The sequence below is a fragment of the Nomascus leucogenys genome, chromosome 9 (genome assembly GCF_006542625.1).
Source record: "Nomascus leucogenys isolate Asia chromosome 9, Asia_NLE_v1, whole genome shotgun sequence".
Lineage (NCBI taxonomy): Eukaryota > Metazoa > Chordata > Mammalia > Primates > Hylobatidae > Nomascus > Nomascus leucogenys.
In genome coordinates this window covers 97572320-97596608 of record NC_044389.1, presented here as the reverse complement: position 1 = coordinate 97596608, position 24289 = coordinate 97572320, and the positions used below count along the sequence as shown (strand labels likewise).

The following is a 24289-nucleotide window of genomic DNA, read 5'->3' as shown; positions in this document are numbered from 1 at the left end:
TAAGTAGAAGCAAATGAGTGTGAGACCTGTAAAGTACCGGTATAGAGACTGCTCAGGAACTGCTAGCAGTTTCTGGTAACTGGTAGAATGGTTGGAAATGAGGTTGGTAAGATAGGCTAAATTCTGATTTGCCTTGAATGCTAGGCAAAAACTGAGAGGCCACAGAGCCCATAGGCTTAGAAGCTTGTAATTCCAGAAGTGTGCATTGATTTATATGTTTGTTTGTTGTGCATTCCCTTATTTACACAATTTAATAGAGGCAGTGATATACTCTCAGAATTAACTACTTGTAATTTGGTTTACAAAATAGGATTTTTGAACATTTATATTGTTTTATATATATATATATATATATATATATATATATATATATATATATATCTGAGTTCCTGAAGATAACATCCTGACACTTGATCCAAAAGGAAATGATAAATCTAACTATTAATAGATATTACATTTTTTTTTTTGACTATTTATGTTTAAAGTAGTTATCTCTTTCTGTCTCCCATCCCCTTTTCTGGTTTTGGAGTTTTTTTAAACACGTTGAAATCTTCTCTAGTCTGTCTTCTCTGACTTGTGTACCATATGCTTTTAGTTGAACCTCTTGGCACAAACCTGGGAGGGTGTGCCTAGGCTGCCTCCTCTAAGTGTCCAGTTGCTCTCTGTGTCCTCCAATTCTGATTCATTTCCCTCTCCCTTTTAAGGTGGAAGCTGCTGCAGTTGGGATTTCTTCTTTCAGAAATCTGTGCTAGATTGATGAAAAGGTTTTGCAAATTCTTAGGGTAGATAAGAGGAGGAGAATTTGATAACAACCCTCAAGTACTGTGTTCCTCTTTTTTGTTAGGCTGCAGAACAAGCAAAAGCAAGCCCAGCTCTTGTAGCCAAGGATCCTGGTACTGTGGCTAACAAAAAAGAAGAAGAAGATTTAGCAAAAGGTGCGTTTTTAAGTCCCTGATGGTGGGAATAACATAAGCCTTTATTTTTTCTCTGAGATATTTAAAGGTAAAATAAATAGAACTTTATAGCAAAAGCTGAAATCTGCTTTCTTGCCCTCCTCAGTATTCTTTCCTTTCCTCTTGAGAGGCAATTACTGTCACATGTATCCTTTCAGTCTATGTTTTTATGACAGTTTTTTACTATACTGTGTATCCAAAAACAATATCAAGTGCTTTTTTGTGTCTAACAAATTTGTTTTTTGTAGATAGTACACTCGAAGTGCCATTTGCCGCTTGCTTTTCTCATGCAACATTATGTTTGAGATCTATTCATGTGGCATATCCATTAACTGTTCTATCCAGTGTACTAATGAGGGTACCATATTTTTCTGTCTTCCTACTGATGGACCTGTGGATTATTTCTGATTTTTTTTTTTTTACTAAAATTAAGCTGCAGTGAGTATTCTTGTACATATTCTCTGTGCACATATATGTGACTTTCTCTATTATGTGTGACTAAAAGCAATATTGTTGGATCATGGCATTGGTACATCTTCAGTTTTGTTAAATGGTTCTATGATTTCCTTTTCCATTAGCAGTGTATGAAAGCTATTATTATTAATCTGACAACCCTTGGTAGTCTTAAGAGTTTAACTTTTGTGAATCTGGTAGGTTTAAAATGATGTCCTGTTATTTTAATTTTAATTTTTTTGATTGCTAGTGAGACAGTTCTTTTTTTGTATATTCACTGGTCATTATGTTTTTCTCTTGGGTAAATTGTCTTTTGTTAAATAAAATAATGATGTGTAGAAGTCTTTATTTGAAATATTAATTTGTTATCTGTTGTAATTATTGTAGATATCTCCTCCTCGTTTTTGACCTTAAATTTGGTAATGGTGTATTTTATCAAGTAGAAATTTTAAGTTTTGAGAAGGCCAGTGTTGTTTGCTTTTTTGTTATGATTTTTACTTTTTAATGGCTTTAAAAAAATATTGTTCCCTACCTCAACATCCTAAAAGATAGTTTTCTGTATTGACTTTTAGTAGCTTTGAAGTTTTGTTTTCGTATTGGTTCTTTTATTACTCTAAAACAAGAGCGGAAGAGCAGAAAGGGTTCTGGGTTGAATTGAAAGCAGGATAATCAATGTACTGATATTACATTTCAAAGTCTGAGTGACATATGGTGATGGTCTGCACTTGGGAAGTAGTGGTGGAGATAGAGACACATTTGAGATCTGTTTTGGAGGATTTGTTAGGTTGAGTCTTTAGACTGATAAGAATTACCCTTGGAGCAATAAAATCTGGATTCTCCAAGATTGCCTTTAAGGCTTTGATTTAGTAAGTCTGCAGTGAAGCTTGATGTTCTTGACTTTCCAGGCAATTTTGATGATTATTTTGAAAAAAAGGTCAAGGAAAATATCTGCAGCTAAAAAACAAAAGTAGATCTAAGAGTTTGTATTTTTTATTACCCAGAATAATTTACATTATATTTGTTCAGTAAAAATAGGAGTTATGCTGTTCCAATTTTGTTAATTTATTTTTAAACTTTCAGTTGTGAATGAATGAATGAAACTGACAAAATGATTTTTGTTCAGTATATCAGGATATGTTCTAGTTTCTAACTATACTATTGAAGGAAGAATACCTTTTATCTTGATGTCTTTTTCTACTTCTTCGGATTGTTGGATATAATAACATTTTGGGTCTTTAAAACTCATTGTTTTCTAGCCATTGAGTTGTCTCTCAAGGAACAAAGGCAGCAGTCAACCACCCTTTCCACTTTGTATCCAAGCACATCCAATCTCTTAACTAACCACCAACATGAAGGCCGAAAAGTTCGTGCTATATATGACTTTGAAGCTGCTGAAGATAATGAACTTACTTTTAAAGCTGGAGAAATTATTACAGTTCTTGATGACAGGTAATGTTAATATTACATTTAAAATTTGTATGAAAGTATGTATGGCTTCTGTGTTTCATATTATTCCTGTTGATTGCAGTTACCAAATACAATAATAAATATTGACCCAGATGCTTCTCTGTATGACAGTTGGCTGATTTGCTTGTGTTATACTGGGTGGATTCTTATTTTGTTGTTTAATTTTTTTCTTATTTATTACTTAGTTTATAATTTGTTTTGGAGGCCTAGTTTAATCTATTCATTTTTGGTTCCACCTAATAATATAGATTGTTAGATTATTTAAAAAGTTACAGTTTTAGAAAAACACTGAGTATGTATATGTACTTAATGGAATTTGTAAGAAATATATAATCTATTGAGTTTTTTTTACACAGAACAGTATATCCATATGGAACAAATTTATTTTATGTGGAATTACACATTTATTCAGGAGGTGATACAGTGTATCAGTTTTTTTTTTTTACTATAGCTTTGTGATGTTTCACTTGAAAATGAATTGTTACTGATGCTTGTTACTGATAATGAAGTATTAAAATTTGCAGGTGTTTTTTAAAAATCAGTTCAAATTGATTTAAAGTTCTTCCTGTAGTGTCTCTCTTACTGCCTTAGTCCATTTGGGCTGCTGTAACAAACTACCATAGACTAACTGGTTTATAAACAACAGGAATTTATTTCTCACAGTTCTGGAGTGTAAGTCCGTGGTCAAGGACCCAACATATTGACTGTGTGTTGAAGGCCCACTTTCTGGTTTGTAGAAGGCTGTCTTTTTGCTGTGTCCTCCCATGGCAGCAGGGGCAAATGAGCTCTCTGGGGTCTCTTTTATAAGGTCGCTAATCTCATTCATGACTTAATTGCTTTCCAAAGGCCCCACCTTCTGATACCATTGCTTTGGGGGTTAGGATTTCAACCTGTGAATTTTGGGAAGACACAAACATTCCGACATATTTTAACATTTTTTTTTTTTTTAATGGAAGAAAATAAAGTTTGAGCTGGTTAGCTGGAAATTGCACAAAACCTTACACCTGTTCTTTCAAAAACATGTATTGAGTGCTTGCTAGCTTTCCATATACCAGAGTTTACACCTAGGAGTGTACTCTTTGCAAATGTTGTGTGCTGTGAACAGTGTCATCTTTCATATTTGTTCTGCTGGGAGAAAAGAAAAAACCTTGCTCCTGTGTACTAGAAAGAGCAATGATTTAGGAATGGAGACTGAAAGTAAGGGCCTGTTTTTATAGCTCATTACAAAGACTTCTTACTCTGGAACCTGTGAACCACCTGAAGCTGACAATTTCTTCGTATGGGTGCCTATTTTTTTGGGAGAGAGTCCATAACTGCAAAGCATGCATTGGCAGTCAAAAAGATAAGCAACCGTGTGTTTAATAGCTTCTTACCTTTTCTGAGGCTTCTTCTTCTTTTGTAATAAAGGAAGATTCATTGGCTTTTTCAGTGGGTTATTGTGAGATTCAAATTTTGTAGTAGTGTAAGTTAAATACTACAAAAGATAAAGATTTACAGAAATAAATACATTTGTTATGGTAAAGCATTGTTTTTTGTTTGTCATAGTGATCCTAACTGGTGGAAAGGTGAAACCCATCAAGGCATAGGGTTATTTCCTTCTAATTTTGTGACTGCAGATCTCACTGCTGAACCAGAAATGAGTAAGTATTTTCCAGCCTGCCAATAAATGATGTTTTCTAATCCTTTTCTTAATGGAAGTTGAGTTAACTGAACTTTTTAGAGCAGTGTTGCCCAGGCTGGAGTGCAATGGTGCGAGCTCGGATCATTGCAACCTCCGCCTCCTGGGTTCAGGTGATTCTCCTGCCTCAGCCTCCTGAGTAGCTGGGATTACAGGCACCCGCCGCCACGTCCAGCTATTTTTGTATGTGTATGTATTTTTAGTAGAGACAGGGTTTCACCATGTTGGCCAGGCTGGTCTTGAACTCCTGACCTCAGGTGATCCACCCACCTCAGTCTCCCAAAGTGGTGGGATTACAGGCGTGAGCCATTGCACCTGGCCTGACTTTTGTTTTTCATATGTATCTATGTAGAGGTCATTGTTAAAATGCAAATTCATTAAGGAGTCTTACAGAATTTATACATTACATATTTTTCTTATCAGTTGATTACAGTGTGACAAGTACAGTATAACCTCAGGAATGATTTTTCCTTTTCAAAGGTTGGGACCATTTCTCTAGTGTGTAGTCTCAGACTTGAAAGCAGTGGTCTCCAAGCAACATGTCAGATATTCAGAAGGAGCCATTTTTACTAATCATATAAAAGTTTTTTGTTTGATTTACAAACCTGCTGAGTAGGATAATAAACTAGAAAGTGGGGCCGTGGAGAAAAAGTGATACTAGTGGCAGGCTTAACAGTTTCAGGAGACATAGCTACATAGTCGGTCTAAGTAGTGAGAGACAGTTTACTATATTTCTACATAATATTGTGCTTTAATGAATCTTCATAATGATGAGTTTAGTCATCAAGCAAAGTTTAAGTCATAATCTCCCCTCTATTTAGGAAGACAGAAAAATATATTCAAATCTAGAAAAATTTGTGTTTGTAATAAAATGTTTAAAATTTTTAAGGAGCTTATGTATATAGGTTGATATGCTACAGTTATTTGGCAAAATATCTCATTATCGTTTTTTAATGCTAGATAGAAGGGATCAAAGAAAATTACAAACCACAAGATGCTTAGGTGTTTTTTAGTTTATAAGAATTTTTAGAAAAAAAATCTTTGTCCTGGTCATCTTTTTATTTCCAGCAGCTCCTAATAGTGAATCTTATAATACACACTATGTATTTATAGAATAAATGATACAGAAATATATATGTTAATAATAAAGAGATACTTCACTTCTCTTTCAAGAGAAGGCTTGAACAGCAAACCAGAAATTACAGATCTTTAAGAAAATGATGCGCTGTCATAGTTATTGCCAGGGTGTCTGGTGTCATTTTTATAGAGACAGATTAGTGAGACCCAGTCTTTCAATGATGTTTTCTATGTCTGTGAGAATTCAAAAACATGTCAACCTTGTTTAAATGGCATTGCATAGTGTGCTGACTTTTTAATAACCTGGGCTGGTAATGATGTTTTGTTTGTTTTTGGACTTTTTTTTTTTTTTTGTCCTGAATCAGTTCCTGGAGAGGATAGAATTGCTTGGAGTTCTGTTCAAGATAAGGTCAAGGATCTCATGTAGATCCTGGAGCCATTTCATCTTTTTTTTTTTTTTTAGTCATATAGCAATGCAGCTTCAATATGAGTTTTCTAGTTTTTCTCATATTTTTCACTCTGGACGATCTAAAAGAGAAACTGAAGCATCAGAGCCTATGTAATGGGGTTGTAGTTCTCAAGCGTGGAGAGCAGGTGCTAGCATGATCCCCAGAGCATCATTCTTTTGAGGAAATAGAAGTCTATTTCACTTAGCCTGTCAAAGAGAAATAGCTGCCCTATTTAGCTTGCTTTTGGTTTGGAGATACAGTAAAATATTGTGAAATCCCTTTGTTATATATTGTATATAAATAATATATTTTTTTACACACACATAGTATTAGTTCCTATGAGAAAAGGGGCTGCAAACTTGTGTGTCAAGAGCTGTTAGAGTATGAAGTCTGCCATGTGTTTTCTTATGGGTAATGGCCAATGCAGTGCTGTCCCAGCTTTCTACTTGTAATAGCTCAAGATAGAAAAAGCAAAATGTCTGCAGCAGATGTTTCTTTTCCTTTATAGGAAAATGAATCAGCTGTAGAATTTTGCTTTTGGTGACTTGAATGGAATGATTATATTTCTTAGGTTGGAAATTAAGCTATTTCTGTGTTATACAGAAGCACACAACACAGTACCCAAGTGATTGGACTTCATGTTCTCGGGGTAAAATCACCGGCACAGGCCAGATTTCAGTAGTATGGGCTAGTAGAGCAAGATAGATTGGCATTCAAATCCAGGCTTTGTCATTTATTAGCTTTCTCTTTTATAAGAGTTTTTAATCTTTCCAAACTACGTTATTTATAAAAAGGGCATATCTCATAAGATTGTTTTGGAGATTCATTGGAGGAAATGTAATATTCCATCAAGCATATTCAATAGTTTAATAAACATTATTTCCCTTCCTTAAATTGCCCCCTCCTATCTTCCTTTCCATCATGATTCTTAATATTTTTATGAATTGATTGACCACATTGATGTAAGAATTAAAAATATAGAAAGGAAGTTTGTTTAGTAGAGTCGTATATGCCTTTCGGTAGTATTTGGAGGTTGTTATGTAGCTACTGTTATGTTAAATTGTTTTTAAAGATTGCTTTGGTGAGTAGGAGAAATATGTGCTTCTGGCCAATGAATTGTTGATCCCTCAATGACCACTTTTTAATGTCAAATGATAATATTATATAACTAGAAAATATAGGCTGATTTGTTGGAAGACTGAGATCCCTGCCAAGGCCACTTGTAAAGTTCTCCACTGGCATGGATGTCATTCTCTAAACGCCTAAGTGGCATGCCAGATAATATATAGCTGATTTTCCCATTCATTACATTGGAGTAGTGTGGATTTTTTATCAAACCAGATTTTTTTTTCTACCAAATGAAATTTTTTCTTGAAGGATTGGTAATTTAAAAAGAGAGTTTATTTTAAAGTGCAGAATTCACTTAGGCCATTGTAAAACTTTGCTTTTGTCCTCCAGCTTACTAAACTCTGATGTGTAGTAGGTGATTAACCTTTTTTCAGAAATACAACTCTTATTATTAGTGAAATCTCTTTTTATGGAAAATGGAAAATGTTTACAAGAGAAAATTAAGAAATCCAATTTCATAAAGTAATGTTCTGTTATTACTGCCAAAATCTGCAACTCAGTTATTTCTTAAACTGCGCCTTTTAGCTTGCTGGGAATATAAGAAAAATCCCCAAATCCCTCTTGGAGGTTAAAGTGCTTTAAAGTAGAATTTTAAATGTATTATAAAAAAAAGATAACTTTTACATATCTTACAGTTAAAACAGAGAAGAAGACGGTACAATTTAGTGATGATGTTCAGGTAGAGACAATAGAACCAGAGCCGGAACCAGCCTTTATTGATGAAGTAAGTGGTTTCCATGGTGATAGGAGTTGGTACTTTGTATTGAAATTTAAATGGTTTTGCTTTAAGAAAAAATTGATTGAGTTTTTTTGTTGTAAAAATTTTTGTATTTTTTTATAAAAATTCAAGCAATATAGACGATGCAGGTTGTTTTTGAAACTTCCTCTCCAGTCCTTTGTTTGCCGTGCCAGAGCCTCATTATTTTAAATTCCTGCTGAATATTCTGTAGAGTGGCCTTACCATGATTTATTTAATCTATTGTTGAATTCCTAGGTTGTTTACAGTTTTTACAGTGTTGTAGTGAGATTTTTGTTTTTGAACATGTATCTTTGTGTTTCTTTAGGGTAGATATTCAGGAGTGAAACTATCAAGTTGAAGGATTTGTGTGTTTTCCATGTTAATAGATACTGTCAAATTGTTGAGCACAACAGGTTTTTACACTCCTATTCATATCATGCGAGAACTCCTGTTTCCCGGCATACTCAACAAGGATATTAAGATTGTTTGCACATTACTGAGGAAGGGACACTCATTGACTGTCTAGTGAAACAAATAAATTACTGTTGTAAAAATAAAATTGTCATTAAATTACTTCTACATAAATCACTGCATAAAAGCAGTGCTAGTATATTGAATATCATTGGAGATGATTCATGGTTCCTCCTTGTATTGAACACATTCTAGTATTTGAGGAAAAGCTTATGCTAATTTTATATTAAATGTCTTCATATGTCATTGTCACACCTGAAACAAAGTATATTTTTAGTAATTATGCTCAAAAATGTAATATCAACTTGGTGACACACCACACTTTTTGGAGCCACATAGTGGTATCCAAATTGGTATTACTGGGATTTAAATTTGAGATTTATTGGATTAAGTTAATCATTCCTATTTAGTTAAGTTTTATAGAAATATCTGCTGTTACTGCATGTAAAGAAAAGATTAAAACTGGCTATCTTTTTCATCTTTAAGCATGTTTGTGAAAAAATAAAAAGTATGTTTGTGGTTGTCTTTTTCTACTCAAACTTATTGCCTTGTTTTAAAAATAACATTAACATAACTGTTGAGTTAACTTAATAATACATTAAATTATGCACCTAGCAAACCATTAAGGATTTTTTAAGTGTCACATTGTATATAGATCAGGAGTCGGCAAACTCTCAGGCCAAATTTAGCCTGTTGCCTGTTTACTGGAACACAGATAAATTTGTGTATATATTGTTTGGCTGCTTTTGTGCTGCAGTGGAAGAATTGAGTAGTAGCAACAGAGATCATGTGGCCAGCAAAGCCTGAAGTATTTACTGGCTGGCCATTACAGAAAAAGTTTGCTTGGCCCCTGGTGTAGATAATTTAAAGAGAATCTTTTCAGATCCTCAGTTACCATAGCATTCTTTCCTAAACTGATCTGCCCAAGAGCATTCTCTCCTACCATTTTTCATTTTTACCCCCGTCCTCTCCCTTTTCAATTCTTCTCTCCCACTTTATGGAAGAAAGGCTTACCGCTTGCCTGTAGTGAAGATTACCGTGGTACATTGCCTCAGAGTATAAGAAATACCAGGGATGATTCCATATATTGGTTTTGGTATTAAGAAAGTAATGGCTCTAATGACTAGTTAACACAGCTGAGATGGTTCCATATTTTTTGTTTTTAAAAAATAGGACCAAAATGAATTTTCAGCTAGTAGATCATTAAAAATAATTTTTAATGACAGACCACTATCATTCCATTCCATCTTTCAGAAGATACCGAAAGAACTTAATGAAATTGCTATAATAGCTTGATTATATGAACAAAATTTCTCCTCACTTTCAGCTATAAAAACGAAAAATAGGAATAGAACTAGTGCTGAATCCTGGCTCATTTTACTTTTCAAAACTTGAAATATAGTTAATGTTGTTTTGACCCTTTATATATTAATAATAATAATCATTACCTTATACATATGAATGAATCTAACACTGAGAGTATTATCAGTTTACATACTTTTAGTGCAAAGAAATCCCATATGGTCATCAGTAGAAAACTTTCAAGTATATTCGGATAAAATTTTGGAGGGGAAATTGAGTGGAAATATGATAAGTTCAAGGAGAAAAACAATTTGAAATATGTGACAGAGACTTTGTTTGAATGGTAATGGTGAGTGCAGATTGCTCTGGTGTTTAAATTCCTTTGGCTATATTTAACGGAATTTTTGACTCTTTTATTTTAAAATGTGAACACTTAATGTCCTGGAAATCTTATCCTTTGTAACATTTTAAACGTATGAGAAATGAGATGTTATCTTTGAAATATGTAAAGGGGTTTATGGGCTTTTAGCAATCTTTTATGGGAGGCAGAAACAAAATTTGAAGAGTGAAACACTGTGGAAGACTGTGCTAAGGGTAAGGAATCCACCTGGGCTAGGAGAAGTGATGTTTGGCTGATTGCATGATATAAGAAAATGCTGGCCGGGCGCAGTGGCTCTCGCCTGTAATCCCAGCAGTTCGGGAGGCCGAGGCGGGCAGATCACGAGGTCAGGAGATGGAGACCATCCTGGCCAACATGGTGAAACCCCGTCTCTACTAAAAATACAAAGATTCGCTGGACATGGTGGTGCGCACTTGTAATCGTAGCTACTTGGGAGGCTGAGGCAGGAGAATTGCTTGAATCTGGGAGGTGGAGGGTCGTAGTGAGCCAAGATCATGCCACTGCACTCCCTGCACTCCAGCCTGGGAGACAGAGGAAGACTCCATCTCAAAAAAAAAAAAAAAGGAAGAAAAAGAAAATACTTGCAGAAGCAGACTAGTCATCTATCTAGAAACCCTACTTCCTTGACACTAAGTAATTTTAAATATTATATAGTATTCTGTAAGCAAACAAACCGGAAACCATCTGCATGTTAATGGACTCTCACTTTCATTTGACCTTTTTTTGTGTGTGGTACGCAAACTTTCTTGACATGTGCTTTTGTTTTTTAAGACTGCTTAAAATGAAAATTGTGAATAATTTACATTGAAAATTGGTATCCATTTCAAAAAAAAACAGAATTATTTTGACTTGGGAAGAGTTTTTTTTTAGCATACATATGTCACTTTCACTCTCTGATGATTAATTCGTTTCTCAAGCTATTTTCCTTTTACACAGAACGTAGTTTTTAAATTTTAAATAATTACTTTGCTTAGAATTAGTCTTTATTTGCCCTACGTACCTGTATATAGTAGCATAACCATGTAAAAACCATGCATGGAGAAAGGTTTGTAATTATTTTAGTAGTAGTCATGGTAGAGTAGATCTGTTTGGATTTTTTAAAAAACATAAATACATATATACTTATATATCGTGTAGACGTGTGTATGTGATGATGCTTTCATTCATTCCGTTGGTCTGTATAACAAAAGATTCTGAAATAGATCTGTGTCACTGGTTTGAGGTACCTTCCAGCCTTTCCCACATAGGAAAATAGAGAAACCACTAGTCTTCCTCCTTCCTTTTAGGACTAACTGAAACACTGGTAGAAAGAAAATGTAGAATAAACCCTAAGAGTCCCACTTAGAAGAGCAGCTGTGATACAGCTGAGCTCTGCCTTACTGAAACAGCTGCTGTATTCACCATGGGCAAGAAGGAATGACAAGTTGTTAGTCATAAGCAATGCCATCTTGAGATGGATAGTACACTTGTTGGCATGGCTAAGCTAAAGCTGCTTCGAAACAAAGCAAAATCCTCTAGCCTGACATAAGAGGTGGAAGAACTCACGCATTGTAGGTTTAAATGTGGCTTGATTTCTTCTCGCTTAAGAGAATCTCTGTTAGCAGTTGATTGGTTGGTTGATTTATTTATTTAAACGGGGTCTTGCGCTGTTGTCCAGACTGAAGTGCAGTGGCGAGATCATAGCTCACTGCAGCGTTGACCTCCTGGGCTCAAGTGATTCTCCCACCTCAGCCTCCTGAGCAGTCTCAAAAATATATAGGAAGCACTTTCAAGGCTCTGACTTCATGCAATACTAGAGAGAATAAATACATGGGACACTGAAAACATAAAAGCAAAATTGGAGTCTCCATAACTATGAATTTCAAAAGTTTGTCTAGTTAATAAAGTGAAAACATAAAGTTGCATAAAGGTTGGTAGCTTTTTATATTAACTACTTCATTCCTGTAGGATAAAATGGACCAGTTGCTACAGATGCTGCAAAGTACAGACCCCAGTGATGATCAGCCAGACCTACCAGAGCTACTTCATCTTGAAGGTAAAACTTTTCTATTTACCTTGCAAATAAAGAATAATTAGAGGTTAATAACTGGTGTCCTGTTAAAGAATGGGTTTTGAGGATAATATTAAAAATGGAACATTTCTCATTTCTCCTTGACCCAGGCTCACTCTCATACGCAGTTGAAATCTTGGGTAGAATTTGAATTCTTTTTTTTTTTTTTGAGACAGAGTCTCGCTCTGTTGCCCAGGCTGGAGTGCAGTGGCGCTATCTCGGCTCACTGCAAGCTCCGCCTCCCGGGTTCACGCCATTTTCCTGCCTCAGCCTCTCCGAGTAGCTGGGACTACAGGTGCCCGCCACCTCACCCGGCTAATTTTTTGTATTTTTAGTAGAGATGGGATTTCACCATGGTCTCGATCTCCTGACCTCGTGATCTGCCTGCCTCAGCCTCCCAAAGTGCTGGGATTACAGGCGTGAGCCACCGCGCCCAGCCAGAATTTGAATTCTTGTGATTTTCTATCCAAACTAAGTGTTCTGTTCAACATTTTAGAATCTGGTAAAATGAAAAATGGCACTTTAAGATTTCGAGATTAATATTTTAGATTAAGTTGTCACCATTATAACTTTAAGAAAATCAATTTTGGTTTCTGTAGACTAAGGTTAACGAATGTATATTTTTATTACTCCAAATTAAATCTTTTATTCCTTAAAGTATACAAATATCTATCAAAGGTTCACATTTTTTTTCTTGTACTTTCTTATATTTCTTCACATCTTGTCATTTTAGCAATGTGTCACCAGATGGGACCTCTCATTGATGAAAAGCTGGAAGATATTGATAGGTAAAAGAAAATGGGTGCATTTATGTTGTGTACCTTCTTTCCTGAAGCTATCACTATAAACTGCAAAGTGGGCTATAACTGCCTTTTAAAAAAAAAAAAATACTGTGGAGGAACCAACTCTCATTCACGTGTCTTGTGCTAGATGTGGAGAATTAGACTCATTTGTCCTTTTTTTTTAAAGTGAGGATTTGATTGACCTTTACAATATAGTCAAAAGGACCAGCATAGATAGGTCTTTTTAAAAACAAGGGCTAGCTGTGTAATCCTTTTTGCTGAAGTGGCATTATCAGAGCTCACAAATGACCCATATGTTAGTAACTAGGGAAACCAAGATATTTCTGGTACAGTCAGGTCCAATAAACTGGAGTTCCCTCAGCACAGCACGTAAACCTTACAAACAGTTTGAGTTGCTTCAGGGCTAAAATGCAGGATATTTTTGTTATAAGTGAAATTTTTAATAATGCCTACTAGTACTACTTTTTGCTATTTTTGACATTTTGATGTATCATTATTTAGAACATTATATCATTTTAGTAAGAGCTATGCTTCAAATTATTGTGTCATTTTCAGAAAACATTCAGAACTCTCAGAACTTAATGTGAAAGTGATGGAGGCCCTTTCCTTATATACCAAGTTAATGAACGAAGATCCGATGTATTCCATGTATGCAAAGTTACAGAATCAGCCGTATTATATGCAGTCGTCTGGTGTTTCTGGTTCTCAGGTAAGCTTTTAGAAGCCCATGTTGTTTTAAATTCTCAAATGCACAGTCAGGTGTGGTAGCTCACGCCTGTAATCTCAGCAATTTGGGAGGCCAAGGTAAGAGGATTGCTTGAGACCAGGAGTTTTAAGACCAGCCTGGGCAACATAGTGAGACCCTGTCTCTACCAAAAAAAAAAAAAAAATTAGCCAGGCTGGGGCATGTTCCTTGGTCCCTGCTCTTGAAAGACTGAGGTGGGAGGATAGCTTGAGCCCAGAAGGTCGAGGCTGCAGTGAGCCATGTTCACACCACTGCACTCTAGCCTGGGCAACAGCGACACCCTGTCTCTAAAATACATAAATAAAGAAAGAAATTCTCAAATGCATTTGAGATTATTTGGAATAGCTATTTGAAACTTTCTAAAACTAATGTTTAGAATTAAAATAAAGTTTAGCAGAATTTTTTTACTTGGCAATTACAGTATATAATATACTAATTATACTAATAGTTTTTTGTTGTTGTTGTTTAAAGGAAATTGCTTTTATACAGGGGTATGCAGCAGAATCAGCCATCACGCTTTTTAAACAAATTACAGATATATCCGTCCCACTCCAGACCTATTGAATTAGAATCCTCAGGGTTGAGGCCCCCTCCCCTTTTTTTTTTTTGAGGCGGAGTCTCACTCTGTTGCCCAGGCTGGAGTGCAGTGCTGCAATCTCGGCTCACTGCAAGCTCCGCCTTCCGGGTTCTCGCCATTCTCCTGCCTCAGCCTCCCAAGTAGCTGGGACTACAGGTGCCCATCACCACGCCAGGCTAATTTTTTTTGTATTTTTAGTAGAGACGGGGTTTCACCGTGTTAGCCAGGATGGCCTTGATCTCCTGACCTCATGATCCACCCGCCTCAGCCTCCCAAAGTGCTGGGATTACAGGCCTGAGCCATCGTGCCCGGCCGAGGCCCATATTTTAAAAGCGCATATGTAATTATTTGCTTAAGAACCTTAGTTCTTCATCAAGTTGTGTACACTCAATATGTATAGCCTTTTGCAGGTCAGACATATCTCAGTAAAGTAGTTTCGTAAAAAACACAAAATGCTTTAGAGCTCAGAAAACTCTCTTAAACATCTAATGAACTTCTAGTTATCCTTAAAAGGAAAACTTAAATGCAGTGAAAAAAAAATGAGGTAAAAACCTGTTTTTATTATTACAAACCAACAAAATATATTTCCATAATTTAAAAACTGCTTTAATCTGGAATTTTCCCTCCTTTACATGAGAATGCATGCAATACAGTGTAGAGCCCTTTGCTGTCTTTTCACCCCAAGCAACTATTTCAAGGGCCCCCTTTTCACAAACTCATCACGGTGAGGTGAGGTTACAGGGAATAACTAGCCAGATACTGGCCGGGTGCAGTGGCTCACACCTGTAATCCCAGCACTTTGGGAGGCTGAGGTGGGTGGATCACGAGGTCAGGAGATGGAGACCATCCTGGCTAACACGGTGAAACTCTATCTCTGCTCAAAGTACAAAAAAAATTAGCCTGGAGTGGTGGTGGGTGCCTGTAGTCCCAGCTACTTGGGAGGCTGAGGCAGGAGAATGGCATGAACCCGGGAGGCGGAGGTTGCAGTGAGCTGAGATCCTGCCATTGCACTCCAGCCTGGGCGACAGAGCAAGACTCCATCTCAAAAATAATAGCAATAATAATAAAAAATAATAATAATAAATAAAAATAAAACTAGCCAAATACTCCATTTTTTCCATGCAGAGTGGGCACGGACTGTGTTCAGATTAACGTTTAGCAGAATTGAGGGGCCAGCACCCTGTAGATGAACAGCTAGGCCCAAGAAACTTGGGGCTAGAGGGCACCTGCTTTAGAGTCTTGATCACCAGTTTGAGACAAAGAAGCAAAAAACCTTCATGTTCAATTTTCTAAGAATGACAGAATACAGTTATGAGGACTGGTATAGCTGTGTTTATAATGAAGACCCTTTGGATCCATGTGTGGGTCTGTTGTTTAACAGAAGTGCTAAATGGAAGGATCTAATGAATACCGCAGAAAATTAGGACATTGTGTGTTTTAGACTTTGGGTAGTTAAGACTTCAATCTCTTTAGATTAAAAATGCATTTTTAAATACAGAAGTAGACAAATCCAGCCTGTTGCATGTTTTGTTTTTTTTTAATAAACTTTCTTTTTGAGACAGAGTCTTGCCCTTTCACCCAGGCTGGAGTGCAGTGGCGCGATCTCGGCTCACTGCCAGCTCTGCCTCCTGGGTTCACGTCATTCTCCTGCCTCAGCCTCCCGAGTAGCTGGGACTGCAGGTGCCCGCCACCACACCCAGCTAATTTGTTGTATTTTTAATAGAGATGGGGTTTCACTGTGTTAGCCAGGATGGTCTCGATCTCCTGACCTCGTGATCTGCCCGCCTCGGCCTCCCAAAGTGCTGGGATTACAGGCATGAGCCACCACGCCCGGCGGCTTTAAATAAACTTTTATCAGAACACAGCCACTCTGATTTACTGACAGAGCCGAGTAGTTGTGTCAGAGACTACGTGGTCCACAAAACTTAAAATATTTACTGTCAGGTCCTTTACAAAAAAGTTTTCTGACCCCTGCTTTAGAAAGTTAGCTTGCTCTATTGTTCAGTAAACTGCAGTTTAGGAATTGTGACTTGTATCCATTGCAGTCTATGGCTACAAAACAGTGAGTTCAAATACACTTTCTAAATATCCTTTGGGATTCCTTAAAAAATACCAACATGCAGAATATTAAAATATATTTAATGTAAGGGGAGATTAGTATAAAGTTTCAGGGTAAGTTTCTTTAATGCTTCAGTATGGAGATAACATGAGTTTAGCATATGTTTAACTAAAAATGAAAACCATCAACAGCCTATTTCATTGAAAAGTGTTTTTCAAAATGCCTGTTGACAGAAATAACTTAGAAAAAAGGATTCCAGAGTGGTAATTTTTCTTGTTTTTGTAACTGAATACCTCTACAGAGAAAGTTCAGTATGCTTATTAAAATTTTAGAATTGAATATGATTTCTCTTTAACCGTCCCAGGTGTATGCAGGGCCTCCTCCAAGTGGTGCCTACCTGGTTGCAGGGAACGCGCAGATGAGCCACCTCCAGAGCTACAGTCTTCCGCCGGAGCAGCTGTCTTCTCTCAGCCAGGCAGTGGTCCCGCCGTCTGCAAACCCAGCCCTTCCTAGTCAGCAGACTCCGGCCGCTTACCCAAAGTAATTTTACTATTGATTCTTGTTTGGACTTAATGCTGTTACAGCTGTTTAAGTGCTCCCAGTTATCTATAACTATAAAATCTGGCTAATAAATATCTGTGGTCAGCGTCATGCGGCTGGACCATTCGCGCTAATGAGTGGTGGAGCCTCTGTGGTATTCCAGTACCAGCCAGCAAGCCGGTCCTCTGCCCCCGACTCGCTCAACTCATGTAATCTGGTTTCAGCCCTATATTTTTACTACTACTCTTACCATAAGTTTTTATTGTTTTTATTTGCATCTATGATATTTGATAATGTCTTTAATGAAATTTACGTTTAGTGACTATAATTTGTCATTTTCCCACACATTTTGTATAAAATCTAAATTCTGTTATTTTAAAATATATAGTTCTGAGCTGTCTCTTTAAGACAAATATTTTCTTATTTTTGCCCTGTTTTGGAACTTAGTTTATATTATAGCAAGGTACCCTATTTGAAACAAGAAGATACAAGAAGATAAGCACCCTTGTTTCTCAGGAGGCAGATGGCTGAATATGTGATGACAGAGGCCCATTTACTTTGCCATTTACTTACAGTGCTCTCTGTCATGTAGTTAAATGATTATTATGTGTTTTTTTCTGCTTTAATGGGACTCTAAGCTGAAATCTTTTCCTTGAAGCAAATAAAGGATAGGCTTTTAAGAGTTTACCAACATGTATTCTAGAAGTTACGATATTCTAGCTGGCAACAGAAGTTTCTAGGTAGCACAGGCACAACTAGAAACCTTTCCAGCAGTGTCAGGATTGCCCAGGAATGCTCCTGTACTGCCCTCTCTTGCACTATTCATCCTCAAAGAGTTACATGTTAGAGATGCTTGGGGATTTTCAAGCATTATTTGGTTGTCAGATCTAGTATCCCGAAGTGACCTTAAGGGGAATGATGGCAAGGCCTAGTGTCAGAAAACAGGGCATTCCCTGGTTGGTTAGGTATCTTAGAAAAAAGTGTTAAGTGTAGCTTGCACTCTTGCAGGATTATTTTTTTTAAGTTGAAATCTGGTGGAAATGAATACCCTTATGGAAAATAAGCAGCTGTTCTTAGAGTAGCATGTTGCTTTACAACTAGATACAAAGTGGGTAGAAGGTAGGAATTGTTGAGAAGACACTAGGGTTCCTGACTTAATAGGACCCTTCAGCTATTTAGTTTTAGCCGGAACTGCCACCTTTCCCCTGCTAGTCCTCTGTTTGACTATGTCACGTGCTGCTCTACCTTCCTTGTTACTAGAGATTACTTGAGACTCATTCTTCAAGGTCAGGGCCTTGGGAAATTATCCTTATGAATGAGATAACCTGTTACTTTAACAGTGAAGTTCTGTAGCGCTGTGGCACCCTGCTGCTGTTCTCTGTGAGTGACTCTGCTTCTACATTCGGGATGTGAAATCCCTGGCATGGGCCCAACCCTACCCATAGAGTGTAGCTGTTAATGTCACCTCTCAAGGAACTCATGTTTATTTCAACAGGTGTCTTTTGAAGAACATTTTCTTGAAATATTTAGCTCTCTCGTCCTGGCTCATTCCCGTATATTCTTTAGTTGTTAGCTTAGCTGCATTTTTACTGGGACATCTTCCTTGCTTTTCCACCTCTCAGCACTGTTCCTCCTGTGTGCTGTCAGAGGACTGTGTGTGTACTTCTGTTTCCTGGCTGGTAGTTGCCTTTTTACTTGTTTGTATACCCACTGAAGACAATATCTTGAGAGCTGGCACTGTCTCTTTCACCTCTATAGCCATCCTATGTAGCACACAGTTTTACACTGGCTAGGAACTCAGTAAATATTTTATAAATACGTATTTTAGTGTTAATGACAATTTCAAATGCTATATGAGACCAGTTAGGTGTATTTTTTAAAAAATTCCTTGCAAAGGCTTCACAAAGGCTTAGAGACCATTTAAATATCTATATATAAAGGTACAATGTGTAATATCTGTTTATCGATATATAAAAACAGATGTGTGTTTGTGTGTTTCAACGGGGAAATGAGGAATTGCTGGTAGAGCAAATGTAGGATGAGGAAATCGGAAGGAGCGAGGGCCAGGGTTAGAAGTCTCCTTACTAGAGGTGTCCTCCATATTTGACTCGAGCTTTCTAGAGGCAAATCAAGGTCAGTGAGGATTGTTGTTGTTTTTGGTAGGCAGGTTTTTTAGCACTCCTCAGTTTATATATTTCTGAGAGGCTATCTCTTGTTACATAAAATTTTGGTGTTAAAGCTCACTGTTTTTCATACTTCTGTCATCCTAGGACAGTCTTACTGTTGGGGAAGGTGTCACTGATGACAGTTTTCTAAAGCTACCTGTAGCGATGGTAGTATTATAAGGTGATAATAAGTGACAATTACTGTTAGTATTTTGAGACCACTGAAGCTTATGTATTTATTTGTCTCTGATTTTAGTTCACTACAGTTAGCATGTGCCAGGCACTGTGTTAGACACTTGAGAGTCTTCTTTAGCTTCAAGGTGCTTACTGAGTAGTAGGGGCAAACACATAAAAAACATATAATTTTATACAACATGGTTTATAAATAAAGAAAGATATATGCCTTGTGCTTTAGGAGCCTCAGGGTTTGAGGAAGTTTTCCAAGAGGGTTATTCTTAGCCAGTAGAAAAAAAGTGAGGAAGATGTTCTGTCATGTCAAAGATGCGGCAGTTTGGAATGGCATGGTACCCGTGGAGTGAGCAAAGATGGGAGGTGTGAAAGGCATGGTACGTATCGGCATTCCAGCAGCACACTTACCAAGGGATGTAAGCGTGTGGGGGAGCAGTGAGAGACATACTTGAAGACACTGCCAAGGTCGAAGAATGCTTGTTCTAGATACGATCTTAGGGATAATGAAAAAGTTCAGAAAGGGCTTTGAATGGCAGTAGTGTAGATGGATTTGTAGGGGCAAGATTAGAAGCTGGGAGACCGTGGATATTAGGCAAGAAATGATGAGTATTTGTTGGCAAGATACAGTGCTATCAATTGGAAAGAGTTATTTAGGAGATTAGCAAATAATTACACATTGGGTGACATGGTTGGGAGATAGTGTAGCGCAGAGATAAGAGAAAGAAGTATTGGTGAATTGCGTGGTTTTGCCCCAGGCAGTGGATGCTGGAACTGTAAATTGAGAATGATTACAATAATGCTAACATTTAAGGGTTATTTAGTATGTTCCAAGCACTGTGCTATATGCTTTACACAAAGTAACTTATTCCTCATAATAACCTGTGAAGTTGGTAAACTATTACCCCCATTTTATAGATGGGGAAGCTGAGACCTGGAGACAGATCCAAAGTCCCACTTGGCTAAGATTCTAAACCAGACATTCTGACTCCAGAACCCAGCACATAGACTCTATATTATGGCAATATTATAGCCCATACCATTGTAAATAACAGTATGAAATTTGACATCTTCTAATCAACTTTATATCTCACACATATGGAGTGATGACAAATAATGCCTTAGGTCACCACATTAGTTGGTGAAATGTAGCATTAAATTACCATCTCTTATAATAAATTACCATCAAATAATGAATTTGTGCCGAGTACAAGAGCATTGAATTTACCAACAATAGATTTATAAATAATATTGGAGGAAAGTTTAGAAATAGGCCATATTTTCAAAATTTGGCAGTTGCTTTTTATATCGCTTGTTTTACATTTTTAATCCAAATGTAGGGGGAATTCTCAGCATCTTAGTACTTCTCTTCACATAGCAAACTTGGTGTCGTACAGTGGAAACGCATGTATTCGGTTGGAAACAGGAAGACAGGAAGTAGAGGCAGTGGATAAAGACAACCCTTTGAAGGATTTTTTTCTTTCTTTTTCTAATCGGAGCAGTGCACAAGTGCAGGGCCTTGAGACGGGAGTACTGGCAGCGGAGCGGTGGGAGCCGTGGGCAAGCTCAGTAGGTGAGGGGGTGCAGCTACAGAGAGTTGATCAGTGTGGTGTTGGAGCGTGTGCTTCTGTATTTTCACGGAAATAAGAGAAATGAGGTTATGAGGCCTTCCCTTCCACTAGTCCTCTGGGACTGTTCTTGTCAAGGACCCTAGTGATGCCCATATTGCCAGACTCCCGGTCGGTTCAGCATTCTCCTCTTCCTCCATTTGACAGTCCGTGATTCCCTCCTCTTTTCTGAAATGCTTTCTTCACTTACCGGTGACCATTCTCTTTTCCCTTCTGCCTCACTGCCACTTCTTCTCAGTCTCATTTGCCTCTTGCCTCTTTATCTTCTGGACCTCAAGGTCCAGTGCTCAGCAGATGGACTGCCTTTTTCTCTGTTTGCAGCCGCTCCCTAGGGGATCTCATGCAGCCCAGTGATTCTGAATGCCGTGGATCTGCCGAGGATTCCCAGATGCATATTTCTCCTCCGCACTTCCCTACAGGACAGCAGGCTTGAATAGCTGACTGCCTATGCAGGACAACAGGCTTGAATACCTGACTGCCTATGCATTCTCTTTGCTTGTCTGTTTTTTGGACATCAAACTTGACAGATCTAAGATTATTACTTTGATCTTCCCCACACCCTTCCCACCCCCGAGTCTACTATAGTCCCATCATAGCATTCTGAAAATCAGTGAATGGCGACTCTACCAGTTATTTCTAACAGTTTTTCGGTTCTAAACCTCAGGCATTCTGGACTCTTCTGTTCATTATCATATTTTGAAGGCATTATCTTCAAAATCTATCTAGACTCTGACCCTTTCTCCGATCTCCGCCATTACCGCCGTGGCTCTGCTGCCGGTCGGCTCTCTCCTGGTCGATCGTAATAGCCTGCAGTCAGCTATCCTGGTCCAGAGGGAGCCCGTTAAACCCTGTGGAATCTTATCACCCTTCTGCTCAGAACCAGCCAGTGTCTTTCTGTCTCACTCAGAGTGTAAGCCACAGCCCTTATTGTGGCCATCGGGTGCTGTGTGTTCTCCAGCCGCCTCCCCACCACCCCAGTCCTGCCGGGTGATCTTAGCTGCTCTCCCCTCGGCCCCCTCTGCGGCCCCCTCTGCCGCAGCACTCGTGGCCTCCTGCTGTTCCTTGAACGTGCCGGGTTTTTTCTCTCCTCAAAGTCTTCTTTCTGTTTGCCTGAAATGTACTTTCCTAGGGAATCTATCTGGCTCACTCGCTTACTTTTTCCACATCTTTGCTTAAATAATTGCCTTATTGGAGAGGCCCCTCGCATAAACTAGAATCCCTTGCCCCAGCTGCTCTTGGTCCTCCGTATTGTGCTTTGTTTTTCTTCTTAGCAGTTAGAACCACTTGACACATGATACATATGTTTGTTACCCTTTTCTACCACTGGAACAGACGCTCCATGGTGGTATAGACTTACTTCCACAACCCCCTCACCACCTTTTTTTACACAATGCTTAAATAACACACATTTTTTTAATGCGATGCCTGATATCACAATGCCTAAAATAACAATGTTTGTTTGGCACATTATAGATATTTAGTAAAAGATTATTAAATGAATTGACTGTATGAATGAATGCTTAATAAATAGCTTTTCCATTTATCTGTACTTGCTCTATAAATCAGTATTGATCTAACTGAGTGTTTTTCTTCCTCTGCAGTACAATGGTCAGTTCCATTCAAGGAAACACGTATCCCAGCCAGGCGCCAGTATATAGTCCTCCTCCTGCCGCTGCTGCTGCTGCTGCAACTGCTGATGTCACTCTGTACCAGAATGCAGGACCTAATATGTCCCAGGTGCCAAACTATAACTTAACATCATCAACTCTGCCTCAGCCTGGAGGCAGCCAACAGCCACCTCAGCCACAGCAACCATATTCTCAGAAGGCTCTGCTATAGGACCCGGTGTTCCTCTTGGTGGCAGATACCTGCTAAATGCCACTGACAGTGTTATGAGATTCATTACTATCTTAAGATGTGTTTATCCTCAGCTTATAGGAATCTTTCCAGGTCAACAAGTTCAAATATTCAAGAAGGTAGAACTCTCCTCAATTTACACTGACTTTTTAGAGGTTCTTCCCCCCTCCCCCCCCAGGAATGAAACTACTTACAACATTTAATTCCTTTCATAATATGAAAGAATTGATACAAGGCTATTTGTCTCGTAAACCTGGTCTGCAGAAAATCAAACTTACAAAAACTGTTGTGGCAAATGTTATGTACATATATTGATATGTAACTGCATTAGTGGCCATTTTGAATCACAGTGGTGATCATGTGAATATATTTAACACTGTGTTAAATTAATTTACATTGCTATTTTATTTTAATCATAAACAACTACCATGTTTCTTAATGTTTTGTGTAAATGTAAGGTAATTATAATATCCTTTTAAACTGCAAGAAAACAAAGTTGTAGCGTATTTACACGAAGGCGCATTATGTTGTCGTGTGTTTCAGTTTCGTATTAAACTGAACCTTTTACTAATTGTGAGCTAAAGAGAGAGATATATATACACATATATATGTATATATATGTGTATATATATATATATATGTATGTATATCTCTACATGTCTTTCTGTAGCCTCTGCATACTACTAGCTGTCATCACACCAGCGTACAGTAGCTAAATTTTTGGTGCAATTATAGCAAATGATAATGTTCCCCTTTGAACTTTTACATTTTGGCATGACATTTCAGAGTACTGTGGGACCATGAGACAAGATTAAGTACGATCATGTCCTTTATTTCTTATTTTTAAGGAAATGATGCTGGTTTACCTTTTCCTAGTTGAAGATAGTAATTAGGTTTCTAAGCTGTATACTGTGTTTATTGGTGGCAGTGACACCAAAGATAGAGGCAATGGATAGAAATTTTTAAACTGGAAAGAAAACCTGAATTACACTACATTTTCGAAGTCTCTTGTAATTATTTGGGATATCAACAAAATTTGATTCGTCTGTCTAATCCCTTGCTAGTCTTTTAAATATGTCTTTAACACATTGTATCCTTTAATTCTTCATTAAAATGGAAATAAGTAGATGTTTCAAAGTAATCTATATTCCTGGCTTTGCTTAACAGTTTATATATTTATTGTTATCTTTCAAACTGGATTTTTGGGTTGCTCTTTCTGGCCTTTTAAAATTCTAGTGGAATTATTTTGGCTTCTTACTTGGGAATATTTTCGAATGAATGCTTTTCTTTTAATTCATGCGAAAAATGTTTTCCACTGACATTGTAATCTTAAATATTTATGATTTCGCTGGTTGGGCTATACTATTATTTTAACACTATTTAAACAACTGAAAAGTTGAGGTGAACATCATATTTAATGAATTGATGTAACAGGTTTCTTACTATAAATGAAAATTTTATTTTTATTTATTTATTTATTTTTGATTTTGATTTTGATTTTCTAGACTGTTGTAATCAGGTAGCTTGTTTATTTTCTTTTTGAGAGAAGATTAAATCTTTGG

The 24289-nt window shown here is 37.4% G+C and overlaps 1 protein-coding gene across 3 annotated transcripts in view; it reads left to right on the top strand.

Moving 5' to 3' along the window:
- The window catches only part of STAM (signal transducing adaptor molecule), a 73498-nt gene extending 49600 nt beyond the window's left edge, over nucleotides 1–23898 (top strand). For all 3 annotated transcript variants that reach the window (XM_003257686.4, XM_030819237.1, XM_030819239.1), the window contains 9 exons: nucleotides 845–935; nucleotides 2663–2855; nucleotides 4419–4513; nucleotides 7841–7929; nucleotides 12065–12152; nucleotides 12901–12955; nucleotides 13526–13679; nucleotides 16716–16891; nucleotides 22472–23898. In XM_003257686.4, coding sequence (XP_003257734.1) covers nucleotides 845–935; nucleotides 2663–2855; nucleotides 4419–4513; nucleotides 7841–7929; nucleotides 12065–12152; nucleotides 12901–12955; nucleotides 13526–13679; nucleotides 16716–16891; nucleotides 22472–22709 — 1179 coding nt within the window. In that variant the 3' untranslated portion in view covers nucleotides 22710–23898. The remainder of the gene's footprint in view (nucleotides 1–844; nucleotides 936–2662; nucleotides 2856–4418; nucleotides 4514–7840; nucleotides 7930–12064; nucleotides 12153–12900; nucleotides 12956–13525; nucleotides 13680–16715; nucleotides 16892–22471) is intronic.
- The last annotated feature ends 391 nt before the right edge of the window (nucleotides 23899–24289 follow it).